General features: G+C 43.0%; 1 protein-coding gene across 1 annotated transcript in view; it reads right to left on the bottom strand.

Annotated features, from left to right (window-relative positions):
• The window catches only part of TSGA10 (testis specific 10), a 75681-nt gene that overhangs the window by 47946 nt on the left and 13972 nt on the right, over positions 1-13763 (bottom strand). Inside the window, exons 5-7 of the mRNA XM_073664881.1 lie at positions 8787-8956; positions 3055-3201; positions 1974-2147 (exon numbers count right to left, since the gene is read on the bottom strand). Of these exons, the coding sequence (XP_073520982.1) occupies positions 1974-2147; positions 3055-3201; positions 8787-8956 (491 nt within the window). The remainder of the gene's footprint in view (positions 1-1973; positions 2148-3054; positions 3202-8786; positions 8957-13763) is intronic.

Raw genomic sequence — 13763 nt, 5'->3', positions numbered from 1 at the left:
AACAGTTTTTGGGGTCTATTTTTTCTCCTCCTACCCTTGTGAAAATAAAAAAATTGGGGCTAAAACATTATTTTTGTGGAAAATGTTTGATTTTTTTATTTTCACGGCTCCATGTTATAAACTTCTGCAAAGCTCTTGGGGGTTCAGGGTGCTCACCACACATCTAGATAAGTTCCCTGAGGGGTCTAGTTTCCAAAATGGTGTCACTTGTGGGGTTTTTCCACTGTTTAGGCACATCAGGGGCATATCAGCTAAGTATTCAAGTAAATTTTACATTCAAAAAGTCAAATGGCGCTCCTTCCCTTCCGAACCCTGCCATGCACCCAAACAGTGTTTTTTCCCAACATATGGGGTATCTTCTTGCTCAGGAGAAATTGCACAACAAACTGCATGGTGCAATTTCTCTTGTTACCCTTATGAAAATGCAAAATTGGAGGCTGAAAAACATTTTTGTTGCAAAAACGTGAAAATTTTATTTTTACGGCTCAATGTTCTAAACTTCTGTGAAGCACCTGGGGGTTCAAGGTGCTCACCACACATCTAGATAAGTTCCCTGAGGGGTCTAGTTTCCAAAATGGTGTCACTTGTGGGGGGTTTCCACTGTTTAGACACATCAGGGGCTCTCCAAACGTAACATGGCGTCCGCTAATTATTCAAGCAAATTTTACAATCAAAAAATCAAATGGCGCTCCTTCTCTTCCGAGCTCTGCCGTGCGCCCAAACAGTGGTTTTCCCCAACATATGGGGTATTGGCGTGCTCAGGGGAAATTGCACAACACATTTTGGGGTCCATTTTTTCCTGTTACCCCTGCGAAAATACAAAAAATTTGGTCTAAAGTAACATTTTTGTGAAAAAAGTTAGATGTTAATTTTTTTCCTCCACATTCCAAAAATTCCTGTGAAGCACCTGAAGGGTTAATAAAGTTCTTGACTGTGGTTTTGAGCACCTTGAGGGGTGCAGTTTTTATAATGGTGTCACTTTTGGGTATTTTCGGTCATAAAGAACCTTCAAAGTGACTTCAAATGTGATGTGGTCCCTAAAAAAACGGTTTTGTAAATTTTGTTGGAAAAATGAGAAATCGCTGGTCATCTTTTAACCCTTATAGCTCCCTAATACAAAAAAATTGTGGTTCCAAAATTGTGCTGATATAAAGTAGACATGTGGGAAATGTTATTTATTAACTATTTTGTGTGACATATCTCTCTGATTTAAGGGCATAAAAATTCAAATTTTGAAAATTTCAAAATTTTCGCCAAATTTCCGTTTTTTTTCACAAATAAACGCAAGTGATATCGAAGAAATTTTACCACAATCATGAAGTACAATATGTCACGAAAAAACAATCTCAGAATCAGGGGGATCCGTTGAAGCGTTCGAGAGTAATTAACTCATAAAGTGACAGTGGTCAGAATTGTAGAAAATTGGCCTGGTCATTAACGTGCAAACCACCCTCGGGGGTAAAGGGGTTAATACACTAAAATCCTAACTATGCTGTTCTTTTATTCTTTTATTTCTGCTAATGCACAAACAGTAAAATAAATTTTGTGTCGATTAGGCTGCTTGGAGAGGAACCCTACCCTATTATACTGCATAGTATGCTGACAGATCCACTTTGTTTTTTATCGATTTAGATGATAGATCCATTTGCTATAGACATTATTAATTTTAACAGGAAATTAAAGAAGACAGGCTAGTTGCTCTCCATGACACTACTGATGAATAAACCATAATGGACAGACTATCTAACAAACCAGAAGTTTGATAACAAAGCCACAGTGACCTGCAACAACCTTCTTCGTGACACATAACGATTGCCAAAAAAAGGCATGAAAGTTACATTCCCAAGTATTGTAAATGTCATCTGTTACTGCTGGAGCCGCAGAAAATCTACCAGCACCTCTTGCCAGTGTGTATTGGATCATGTATGCCAATATAAAATGTAAGACATATGATTAGAAAAAGGTTTTTTTACCTTTAGCCGTTCTCTCAAGCTGTCTCGCTCTGTAGTCATGCGACGTAAATCTGAAATGGCGCTGTCTCTTTCACTTTCAACGCGCTTTAAAATAGTTTGAGCTGTTAAACTGGCTTTGGGGGTCTTTGGAGATCGCATCAACTCTCTTCGAAGATTAGTTATTTGCTGTTGAGCCTAACAAGTATACAATATGTGCAATTGACTAATCAGAGGAATACGAGATGGAAAAGTAGTATGCATCTGCTGTACTATCATAGCCTGTAGTGTTTTAATGACATGGCATTAATAATGAAGAATAGAGGGTGTAAATAAGGGGAAAAATAATTGAGGGGCTAATAGCAACTCATTTCTACTGGGCTTCGTAAACGTTTTCCATTGGGGCCTCAAAAGACTGAGCAAGATGATACCTAGGTCTCACCATCCGAGATAGAGGTCCATACTAAAATTAAAAATATTTCTCATTTTTCTTTTTTTGCCTTCTGAACCCAGTATAACATAATAAGTGAAAAAGGAGTTCATTATGTTGTTAAACTAGAGACTGCTGTATATATTGAAAAGACTGAAGCATTTGGTTACTTCTATGAAAACTGCTTTCTACAGAACTCGGGGGCACCTCACTGATAAGGCCAGTCTCACATTTTGAGAAGTGTTTGGGAATACTACAGTATGTCTCATTCTTAAAAAAAAAATAACTTACAAATATAAAGTTTTATGCAAAAGTTTTATTTTGGAACATTTTGGAACAGTGACCATCAATATTTAACGAGGTTACAATGTTCATCTTTTTCTTTGGTTTGATAGTCCTCTAATTATGTCAAAATGTGTAAGAGAGGTAATTTAACATGTTATTTTATTTATTTAATTTATACATTTTTAGGCTTGTCTTATGTTTTCCATTTGGGTTTGTTTTTGTTTGTTTTATTTCATTTTTATTTATTCATTTTGACTTTTATATGCTGCTAAATCCAAACCCTTATTACATGCTAATAGCAATAATCTAGAATAGTTGCAACAGAGATTAAGAACACCTATTACTTTCCTGTATATTAATCACGTCTGTAACAGATTATATAATATTTACCTTCTCGTATAGCAAGTTTGTTTTGTCTCGTTCTGACGTCAAAACTTTGACGTTGGCCTGGATTTCTGCCATGTGACGCTCATACTTTGTGAGCATGTTCTGGAGCTCATCACGATCTCGAACAATCTTCTTGATTTCAGAGTCGAGCTGTGCAGAGATTTAGCAAATGGGAATATTCTTAAAAATATCAAAAAGTTTTCATAAAGAAATTTTTATGAAGTTACCTATGCAGTTTTCAAATATATGGAAAATATTTGGCTTAGATCTTTGCATAACTTAACTCCAAGCCCAATTACTTCTACAAGGATTGTAATTTGCCATGACAGACTCTGATTACATCACTTGGCCTACAGTTATATGAAAAAGTTTGGGCACCCCTATTAATATTAAGCTTAATGTTTTCTTAAAATTGGTGTTTTTGCAACAGCTATTTCAGTTTGATATATGTAATAACTGTTGGACACAGTAATGTTTCTGTCTTGAAATGAGGTTTATTGTACTAACAGAAAATGTGCAATCTGCATTCAAACAAAATTTGACAGGTGCATAAGTATGGGCACCCTTATCATTTTCTTGTTTTAAATACTCCTACCTACTTTTTACTGACTTACTAAAGCACTTTTTTTGGTTTTGTAACCTCATTGAGCTTTGAACTTCATAGCCAGGTGTATGCAATCATGAGAAAAGCTACTTAAAGTGGCCACTTGCAAGTTGTTCTCCAGTTTGAATCTCCTGGCATCATGGGCTCCTCAAAACAACTGTCAAATGATCTGAAAACAAAGATTATTCAACATAGTTGTTCAGGGGAAGGATACAAAAAGCTGTCTCAGAGATTTAACCTGTCAGTTTCCACTGTGAGGAACATAGTAAGGAAATAGAAGAACACAGGGACAGTTCTTGTTAAGGCCAGAAGTGGCAGGCCAAGAAAAACATCAGAAAGGCAGAGAAGAAGAATGGTGAGATCAGTCAAGGACAATCCTCAGACCACCTCCAGAGAGCTGCAGCATCAACTTGCTGCAGATGGTGTCACTGTGCATCGGTCAACTATACAACGCACTTTGCACAAGGAGAAGCTGTATGGGAGAGTGATGCGAAAGAAGCCATTTCTGCAAGCACGCCACAAACAGAGTTGGCTGAGGTATGCAAAAGCACATTTGGAGAAGCCAATTTCTTTTTGGAAGAAGGTCCTGTGGACTGATGAAACCAAGATTGAGTTGTTTGGTCATACAAAAAGGCGTTATGCATGGCGGCAAAAAAACACAGCATTCCAAGAAAAACACTTGCTACCCACAGTAAAATTTGGTGGAGGTTCCATCATGCTTTGGGGCTGTGTGGCCAATGCCGGCACCGGGAATCTTGTTAAAGTTGAGGGACGCATGGATTCCACTCAGTATCAGCAGATTCTTGACAATAATGTTCAAGAATCAGTGATAAAGTTGAAGATACGCAGGGGATGGATCTTTCAGCAAGACAATGATCCAAAACACTGCTCCAAATCTACTCATGCATTCATGCAGAGGAACAATTACAATGTTCTGGAATGGCCATCCCAGTCCCCAGACCTGAATATCATTGAACATCTGTGGGATCATTTGAAGAGGGCTGTCCATGCTCGGCGACCATCAAACTTTACTGAACCTGAATTGTTTTGTAAAGAGGAATGGTCAAAAATACCTTCATCCAGGATCCAGGAACTCATTAAAAGCTACAGGAAGCGACTAGAGGCTGTTATTTTTGCAAAAGGAGGATCTACTAAATATTAATGTCACTTTTCTGGTGAGGTGCCCATACTTATGCACCTGTCAAATTTTGTTTGAATGCAGATTGCACATTTTCTGTTAGTACAATAAACCTCATTTCAAGGCAGAAACATTACTGTGTCCAACAGTTATTACATATATCAAACTGAAATAGCTGTTGCAAAAACACCAATTTTTATAAAACATTAAGCTTAAGATTAATAGGGGTGCCCAAACTTTTTCATATAACTGTATGTGTTCATGTTTTTATCCAATGAAATCAAGTGGCATATTTTGTATACAACTCTTAGTATACAACTATTTTACTGGAAATGATGTTCAGAAATTATACTAGGTTTCTCTTAAAAATTATTCCCCACCAGGACCACCAGTAATTATAACATGCTGATGGATGGAGGTCAAACTGCTGCGGCTGCCACAGATCCTGAGGTCATAAAATGCCCTGTTAGAATGGAGAAGTAGCCGCAGATAGGGGACAGTTAGGATTATTATTATTATTATTTATTATCATAGCGCCATTTTTTCCATGGTGCATTACAAGTGAAAAGTATACATAATAAAAACAAGTACAATAATCTTAGACAATAGAAGTCGCTGACTGGTACGGGAGGAGAGAGGACCCAGCCCGCGAGGGCTCACAGTCTACAAGGGATGAGTGAGGATACAGTAGGTGAGGGTAGAGGAGGTCATGCAGTAATGTGGTGGAGCGGTGGTTACTGTAGGTTGTAGGCTTGTCGGAAGTGGTGGGTCTTCAGGTTCCTTTTGAAGGTTTCCATGGTAGGCGAGAGTCTGATGTGTTGGGGTAGAGAGTTTCAGAGTATGGAGGATGCATGGGAGAAATCTTGTATGCGATTATGAAAAGAGGAGATAAGAGGGTAGTAGAGAAGGAGATCTTGTGAGGATTGGAGGTTGCGTGTAGGTATGTACCAGGAGACTAGGTCACAGATGTATGAAGGACACAGGTTGTGGATGGCTCTGTATGCCTTGGTTAGAGTTTTGAACTGGAGTCTCTGGGTAATGGAGAGCCGATTAAGGGATTGCTAGAGAGATGCCGGGGAATAGTGGGGGGACTGGTGAATTAGTCAGGCAGCAGAGTTTAGGATAGATTGGAGGGGTGCGAGAGTGTTAGAAGGGAGGCCACAGAGCAGGAGGTTGCAGTATTCGATGCGGGAGATGATGAGAGAGTACACTAGTGTTTTTGCAGATTCTTGAGTAAGGAATGTGGGGATCCGGAAATATTTTTGAGCTGCAGTTGGCAGGAAGAGGAAAGGACTTGGATATGTGGTTTGAAGGAGAGATTAGAGTTTAGGGTTACCCCGAGGCAGTGAGCTTGCAGGACTGGGGAGAGTGAGCAGCCATTTATTTTAATTGATAGTTATGTTGGGGACGTTGAGTGAGATGGGGGAAAGATGATGAATTCTGTTTTTTCCATGTTAGGTTTTAGAAATCTAGCAGAGAGGAAGGATGAAATAGCTGACAGACATTGTGGGATTCTGGTTAGAAGGGAGGAGATATCGGGCCCAGAGAAGTAGATCTGTGTGTTGTCAGCATAGAGGTGGTACTGAAAGCCGTGAGACTCTATGAACTTTCCCAAGGAGAAGGTGTAAATGAAGAAGAGCAGGGGCCCTAGGACTGAACCTTCTGGGACACCAACAGATAGGGGGCGAGGTGAGGAGGTGGTGGTGAGTGGGAGACGCTGAATGCCCGGTCTATTAGGTATGACGAGATCCAAGCTAGGGCTAAGTCTGTGATGCTAAGAGATGAGAGAATCAGTAGTAATAGGGAATGGTCCACTGTGTCAAAAGCCGAGGACAGGTCCAGGAGAAGGAGGATAGAGTAATGTCGCTTGGATTTGGCGGTTAGTAGGTTGTTGGTGACTTTAGTCAGGGCAGTTTCAGTGGAGTGATGTGGTCGGAAGACAGATTGTAAGCGGTCAAAGAGGGAGCAAGAGGAGAGGTGGGAGGAAAGTTCAAGATGGACATGTTGTTCCAGTAGTTTTGAGGCGTAGGGGAGAAGTGATATGTGGGAATAGCTAGATACAGAGGATGGCTCAAGGGAGTGCTTTCTGAGGATGGGTGTGATTGAGGCATGTTTAAAGTATAAGGGGAAGACACCAGTTGTTAGTGATAGGTTGAAGAGATAGGTTAGGGTTGGGGTGAAGACTGTGGTGAGGTTTGGGATTAGGTGGGACGGGATCGGGTCGAGTGGATAGGTGGTGAGATGTGATCTTGAGAGTAGAACAGAAAGTTGATCTTCCATGATCGTGGAGAAGCTGGTTTTGTAGGAGGGTTGAGTAGTTATGAGGAGGGGCTGTGGGCGTTGTAGGTCAAAGCTTTCTCTGATATTATCAATCTTCTGCTTGAAGAATGAGGCAAAGTCTTCAGCTGAGATGAGAGGGAGGAGGAGCTGGGGGATGAAGGAGAGAATTGACAATGTTGAATAGCTGTTTAGGGTTGTGAGACAGGGCGGATATGAGAGATGAGACGCATGTTTGTTTTGCTGCAGTAAGTGTGAACTTGAAAGTAGTGAGAGACTGTTTGAATGTGAGGAAGTGTTCTTTGCAGTGGGATCTATTCCATCTCTGCTCAGCAACTCTGAAAGCCCGTCTCAGTTCTTTGGTCAGGCTGGTGTGCCAGGGTTGCCTGTTGATTTTGCAAGCTTTGGTATGTGTGAGAGGGGCATTCGATTCGAGAACTGCAGCTATTGTGGTGTTATATAGAGCGGCATCATTTGCATTGTGTAAGGAACTTATGTCTGTAAGAGGGAGAAGGGATTCAGAGAGTGAGTGTAGATCAAGATTTCTGCGAGGTGTGCAGGTTTGTGGAGTTGGGGTTGTGGACCTGGAGAGGAGAGGGAAGAGAATGTAAGTAGGTTGTGGTCAGAAAGAGGGAGAGGTGAGTCAGAAAGGTTAGATAGGGAACAGAGGCAGGTGAAGATGAGGTCCAGAGTGTGGCCATCTTTGTGAGTGGCTGCGGAAGACCATTGCGTGAGGCCGAAAGCGGAAGTGAGAGATAGAAGCTTAGGGACAGCTGAGAGGGAAGTGTCAATGGGGATGTTGAAGTCGCCCATGATGATAGTGGGGATGTCAGCGGGAAGGGAATGAAGCAGCCAAGTAGTGAAGTGGTTGAAGAAGGTGGTGGCTGACCCTGGGGGGTGGTAAATGACAGCCAGCTGGAGGTTGGAGTGGGGGTGGATGCGCACACAGTGCACTTCAAAAGCAGGAAGGGTAACGGAGGGTGGCAGTGGAATTGAGGTGAAGGAGCAGTTATCTGACAGGAGAAAACCAACTCTTCCGCCATGTTTGCCGCTGGGGCAGGGGGAGCGAGAAAGATGGAATCCACCGTACGAAAGTGCAGCTGGAGAGGCTGTGTCAGAAGGGGTGAGCCCTGTTTCGGTGATGCCGAGGAAGGAAAGTTTGTTAGTAATGAAAAGATCATGGATGTATGAGAATTTGTTGCAGACAGAGCGAGCGTTCCATGGGGATCCTGTCAATGGGACTGGGGAAGCGGGAGCTGGGCGGATGGGTATAAGGTTAGAAGTGTTACGGAAATTTGTGGTAGATCGTGGATAGGAAGTAGAAATGACTGTGAGGATGTGGTGAGGAGGACCAAGATTTGGCGAGATATCGCCGGCAGTGAGGGGGAGCAGAGAAAGTGTTAGTAGGTGGGAGCAGGAGAGAGCAAGACCAAGAGGTGGCTGTCAGTGTTTGGAGACACAGGATTGAATGTTGAGGAATAGTTCTGAGGAGAAGGTGAGTCGGATACCCCCTTTCATTGGATAGTCCGAAACAAAAAAAAAATAAAGCCGTTAGAGTGAGTAAAGAGTAGTATAATAGATAAGTGATCAGATTATTACAAAAAATTGACAGACATTTAGGATTAAAATTAATGTTAGCTTCAGACCACCCCTTTAAGAAAGCTTGTTCATATAGTGTCAGTATTGGTATATGACTTCACAAAAAGCAATACTTACCTGGGATGGGCTAAGCTTTGGACTACCGCTACGACCTCGAAGCATCTTCCTTAGATGTTCTGTTTCTCTCTTGTAGTGATCCCTTTCTTCTTCCAGACTCTTTACAAACGAGTCCAGTTTAGAAGGAGATGTCGTTCTTCCCTTCTTATTTGGTAACGCACCCTTCTTCTCTAGTGGATTGAGACAAAATGCTAGTTTTAATTAAAATATCACGAAACCACATTGTTTCATAATGGTTAATGACATATATAGTTAATTTTCTTTAGCTATTGAGCATGCCAATCACACATCAAGAAACATATTCTTGTGATATATTGTTAAGGAGCATTATACAGGTAAGTCGAGAAAACCATATTAAATTGAAGATATATTATGCGCTTTTCATCACAGTGTCATGTATTTTTGACGATAACAAAGACCGCAGACTGCTTTTCTTTTGTAAATGAAAGATTAGAACCAGGCTCCATTATGAAAGCAAGCTGTGATATTGCTGAGAACAGAGAGCAGCAGAACGATTTATTACCAGAGTATTAAAAGATTTACTATTTAGTCACTAACGTAGGTGTCAGTCCCAAAGCAATCAAGGTGTTGTAACATTCTGTATGTATTTCAGCATATACATACGCATAATTGCCCAAGTGTGTACACGATCAAAGAGTGAAATCTCCCAGAGGAATTGCTGCTAGAAGCATATGCTGCAACAGTGCCTAAAAGTCTCATCTAGAAAGCAATTATTTTTAATACCAAGATGGGGGATATACAGTATATACCTATATACCAGGATGGGGCCAGGAAGGGGAACATATATACCAGGATGGAGGACATATATATACCAGGATGGGGACAAAATGAGGGACATATATACCAGGATGAGGGACATTATATATACAGTTATATGAAAAAGTTTGGGCACCCCTATTAATCTTAAGCTTAATGTTTTATAAAAATTGGTGTTTTTGCAACAGCTATTTCAGTTTGATCTATGTAATAACTGTTGGACACAGTAATGTTTCTGCCTTGAAATGAGGTTTATTGTACTAACAGAAAATGTGCAATCTGCATTCAAACAAAATTTGACAGGTGCATAAGTATGGGCACTCTTATCATTTTATTGTTTTAAATACTCCTACCTACTTTTTACTGACTTACTAAAGCACTTTTTTTGGTTTTGTAACCTCATTGAGCTTTGAACTTCATAGCCAGGTGTATGCAAACATGAGAAAAGCTACTTAAAGTGGCCACTTGCAAGTTGTTCTCCAGTTTGAATCTCCTCTGAAGAGTGGCATCATGGGCTCCTCAAAACAACTGTCAAATGATCTGAAAACAAAGATTATTCAACATAGTTGTTCAGGGGAAGGATGCAAAAAGCTGTCTCAGAGATTTAACCTGTCAGTTTCCACTGTGAGGAACATAGTAAGGAAATGGAAGAACACAGGGACAGTTCTTGTTAAGGCCAGAAGTGGCAGGCCAAGAAAAACATCAGAAAGGCAGAGAAGAAGAATGGTGAGATCAGTCAAGGACAATCCTCAGACCACCTCCAGAGAGCTGCAGTATCAACTTGCTGCAGATGGTGTCACTGTGCATCAGTCAACTATACAACGCACTTTGCACAAGGAGAAGCTGTATGGGAGAGTGATGCGAAAGAAGCCGTTTCTGCAAGCACGCCACAAACAGAGTCGGCTGAGGTATGCAAAAGCACATTTGGAGAAGCCAATTTCTTTTTGGAAGAAGGTCCTGTGGACTGATGAAACCAATATTGAGTTGTTTGGTCATACAGAAAGGCGTTATGCATGGCGGCAAAAAAACACAGCATTCCAAGAAAAACACTTGCTATCCACAGTAAAATTTGGTGGAGGTTCCATCATGCTTTGGGGCTGTGTGGCCAATGCCGGCACCAGGAATCTTGTTAAAGTTGAGGGACGCATGGATTCCACTCAGTATCAGCAGACTCTTGACAATAATGTTCAAGAATCAGTGATAAAGTTGAAGTTACGCAGGGGATGGATCTTTCAGCAAGACAATGATCCAAAACACCGCTCCAAATCTACTCAGGCATTCATGCAGAGGAACAATTACAATGTTCTGGAATGGCCATCCCAGTCCCCAGACCTGAATATCATTGAACATCTGTGGGATCATTTGAAGAGGGCTGTCCATGCTCGGTGACCATCAAACTTAACTAAACTGGAATTGTTTTGTAAAGAGGAATGGTCAAAAATACCTTCATCCAGGATCCAGGAACTCATTAAAAGCTACAGGAAGCGACTAGAAGCTGTTATTTTTGCAAAAGGAAGATCTACTAAATATTAATGTCACTTTTCTGGTGAGGTGCCCATACTTATGCACCTGTCAAATTTTGTTTGAATGCAGATTGCACATTTTCTGTTAGTACAATAAACCTCATTTCAAGGCAGAAACATTACTGTGTCCAACAGTTATTACATATATCAAACAGAAATAGCTGTTGCAAAAACACCAATTTTTATAAAACAATAAGCTTAAGATTAATAGGGATGCCCAAACTTTTTCATATAACTGTATTGTGACAAAGTCACTGGTAAAGTGCTGGAGGGGGAGATATGTTTCTCTGAGGCTATTAGCTTCAGTGAATTAAAACCGTTAAGTTAAGGAAGTGTTTTTATGACAATTACACTTGCCACCCGGATTGACATCCGGTTCCAGGAGCGCACCAAAGAGGCCACCCGTGAGAGGAGGTTTCCACGCCTTGCCCCTACCTTCCAGAGACCCGTCACTTCCTCCGTTACTCCCCAGGAGCACTCACCCGAGCCTATGCAGGTCGACCAGACCAAGATGGTCAAGACCCGTCAAGAATTACGCCGTGCCGAGGGGAGCTGCTTCTACTGTGGCAGTAAGGAGCACCGGATCCGTTCCTGCCCGGAGAGGTCGGGAAACGCCTGTGTCTAGGATCACTCAGAGAGGTCGCCCTAGACAGAAGTAAACCCTCTCCATCTCTGATGCTGTCGGTCTCTATCATCTGCGGGGAGAACCGTTATTTTGAACTGGCTCAACTTGACTCTGGAGCTGCCGGAAATCTCATTTCTCAGTCCCTGGTAGAGAAATACCGCATTCCCACCAAACCTCTGGCTGTACCCTTATCTGTCGCCGCCGTGGATGGGGGCCTCTTACCACATCCCATCCAACTCATCACCGAATCCATAACTCTGCAGGTGGGAATGCTGCACTCTGAGAGCATCTTCTTCCATGTTCTGCCTGGACTCTCTCACGCCCTCTTGCTAGGCCTACCTTGGCTCCAGAGACATGCACCCGTGCTTGATTGGCAGACCGGAGAAGTTCTTCGCTGGGGACAGGACTGCCATAAGACTGGTTTAGTTCCCGTTCATCCTGCTCGTCCTTCTCCTACCCCAGCCAATCTACCCGGCCTACCGGTTCCCTATTGGTCTTTTGCGGACGTCTTTAATAAAAGAGAAGCAGAGACATTACCCCCTCATAGACCATACGACTGCCCAATCGACCTGATGCCCGGCGCTACTCCTCCCCGTGGGCGTATTTACCCTTTGTCCGCTGCTGAGACCCGGTCCATGTCTGAATATATAGAGGAGAATCTGGCCCGGGGATTTATCCGGAAATCTACCTCCCCGGCGGGAGCAGGCTTCTGCTTCGTCCAAAAGAAGGACGGCTCACTCCGTCCCTGTATAGACTATAGAGGCCTTAACCAGATCACAGTGAAAAATAAATACCCCCTTCCGCTCATTCCTGAATTATTTGACCGTCTGAGGGGGGCTAGAATCTTCACCAAGCTGGACCTATGTGGGGCATATAATCTGGTCCGTATCCGTCAGGAGGATGAATGGAAGACGGCATTCAACACCCGGGACGGCCACTATCAATACCTTGTAATGCCCTTCGGTCTCTGTAACGCTCCCACCGTCTTTCAAGAGTTGGTCAATGACATCTTCCGTGACCTTCTCTACTCCTGCGTGGTGGTGTACCTGGACGACATCTTGGTCTTCTCTCCGGATCTTCTCACTCACCGGAGGGACGTTTGTCAGGTCCTGCTCAGGCTCAGGCAGAACCACCTCTACGCTAAATATGAGAAGTGCCTCTTTGAGCAGACCTCGCTTCCGTTTTTGGGCTACATTATTTCTCAGACCGGCCTCCGAATGGATCCAGAGAAACTGTATGCCATCCAGAAGTGGCCCCGACCAGAGGGGTTGAAGGCTATTCAGCGGTTCCTGGGCTTCGCCAACTACTACCGCCTCTTCATTCCGCACTTCTCTTCCCGGACTGCCCCTATCTCTGCGCTCACACGTAAGGGCGCTAATCCCAGAGAATGGCCGCCCGAAGCTGAGGAGGCCTTCCTTTCTTTAAAACAAGCTTTCTCCTCCGCTTCTGTGCTGCATCGTCCAGACGGCAACAAACAATTCTTCCTAGAGGTTGACGCTTCCTCCTCTGGAGCCGGAGCGGTACTTACCCAAAAGTCATCTTCCGGAAGAAGGGTAACCTGCGGCTTCTTCTCCAAACTCTTCTCCTCTTCTGAGCGCAATTATTCTATAGGAGACCGAGAATTATTGGCCATTAAGCTGGCACTGGAGGAGTGGCGTTACCTGCTCGAGGGGGCTCTTCACCCGGTAATAATTTACACGGACCACAAGAACTTGGCTTACCTCCAGAGCGCCCAGAGACTTAACCCGCGCCAAGCCCGGTGGTCCTTGTTCTTCGCCCGCTTTGATTTCATTCTTCATTTTCGCCCGGCAGACAAAAACATCAAAGCTGATGCCTTGTCCCGATCCTTTTTGGTCTCTGATCTTGAGGAGGAGCCTAAGCACATCATCGACCCCGCCAGAGTAATGCAGGTGGCCCCCGTGAATCTAAATCGTCTTCCACCCGGAAAGACGTTCGTAACAGTACCTCATCGTGAGAAGGTCCTACACTGGGGACACTCGTCTAAGCTAGCTGGCCACGCTGGTCAGAAGAAGACCCTCCAGCTTATTACCC

The sequence above is a fragment of the Phyllobates terribilis genome, unplaced genomic scaffold (assembly GCF_046119375.1).
Source record: "Phyllobates terribilis strain yellow unplaced genomic scaffold, ASM4611937v1 Scaffold_2__4_contigs__length_985480577, whole genome shotgun sequence".
Taxonomy (NCBI): Eukaryota; Metazoa; Chordata; class Amphibia; order Anura; family Dendrobatidae; genus Phyllobates; species Phyllobates terribilis.
Note: the sequence above shows the minus strand (reverse complement) of the source record. Positions and strands in the feature narration are given on the sequence as shown.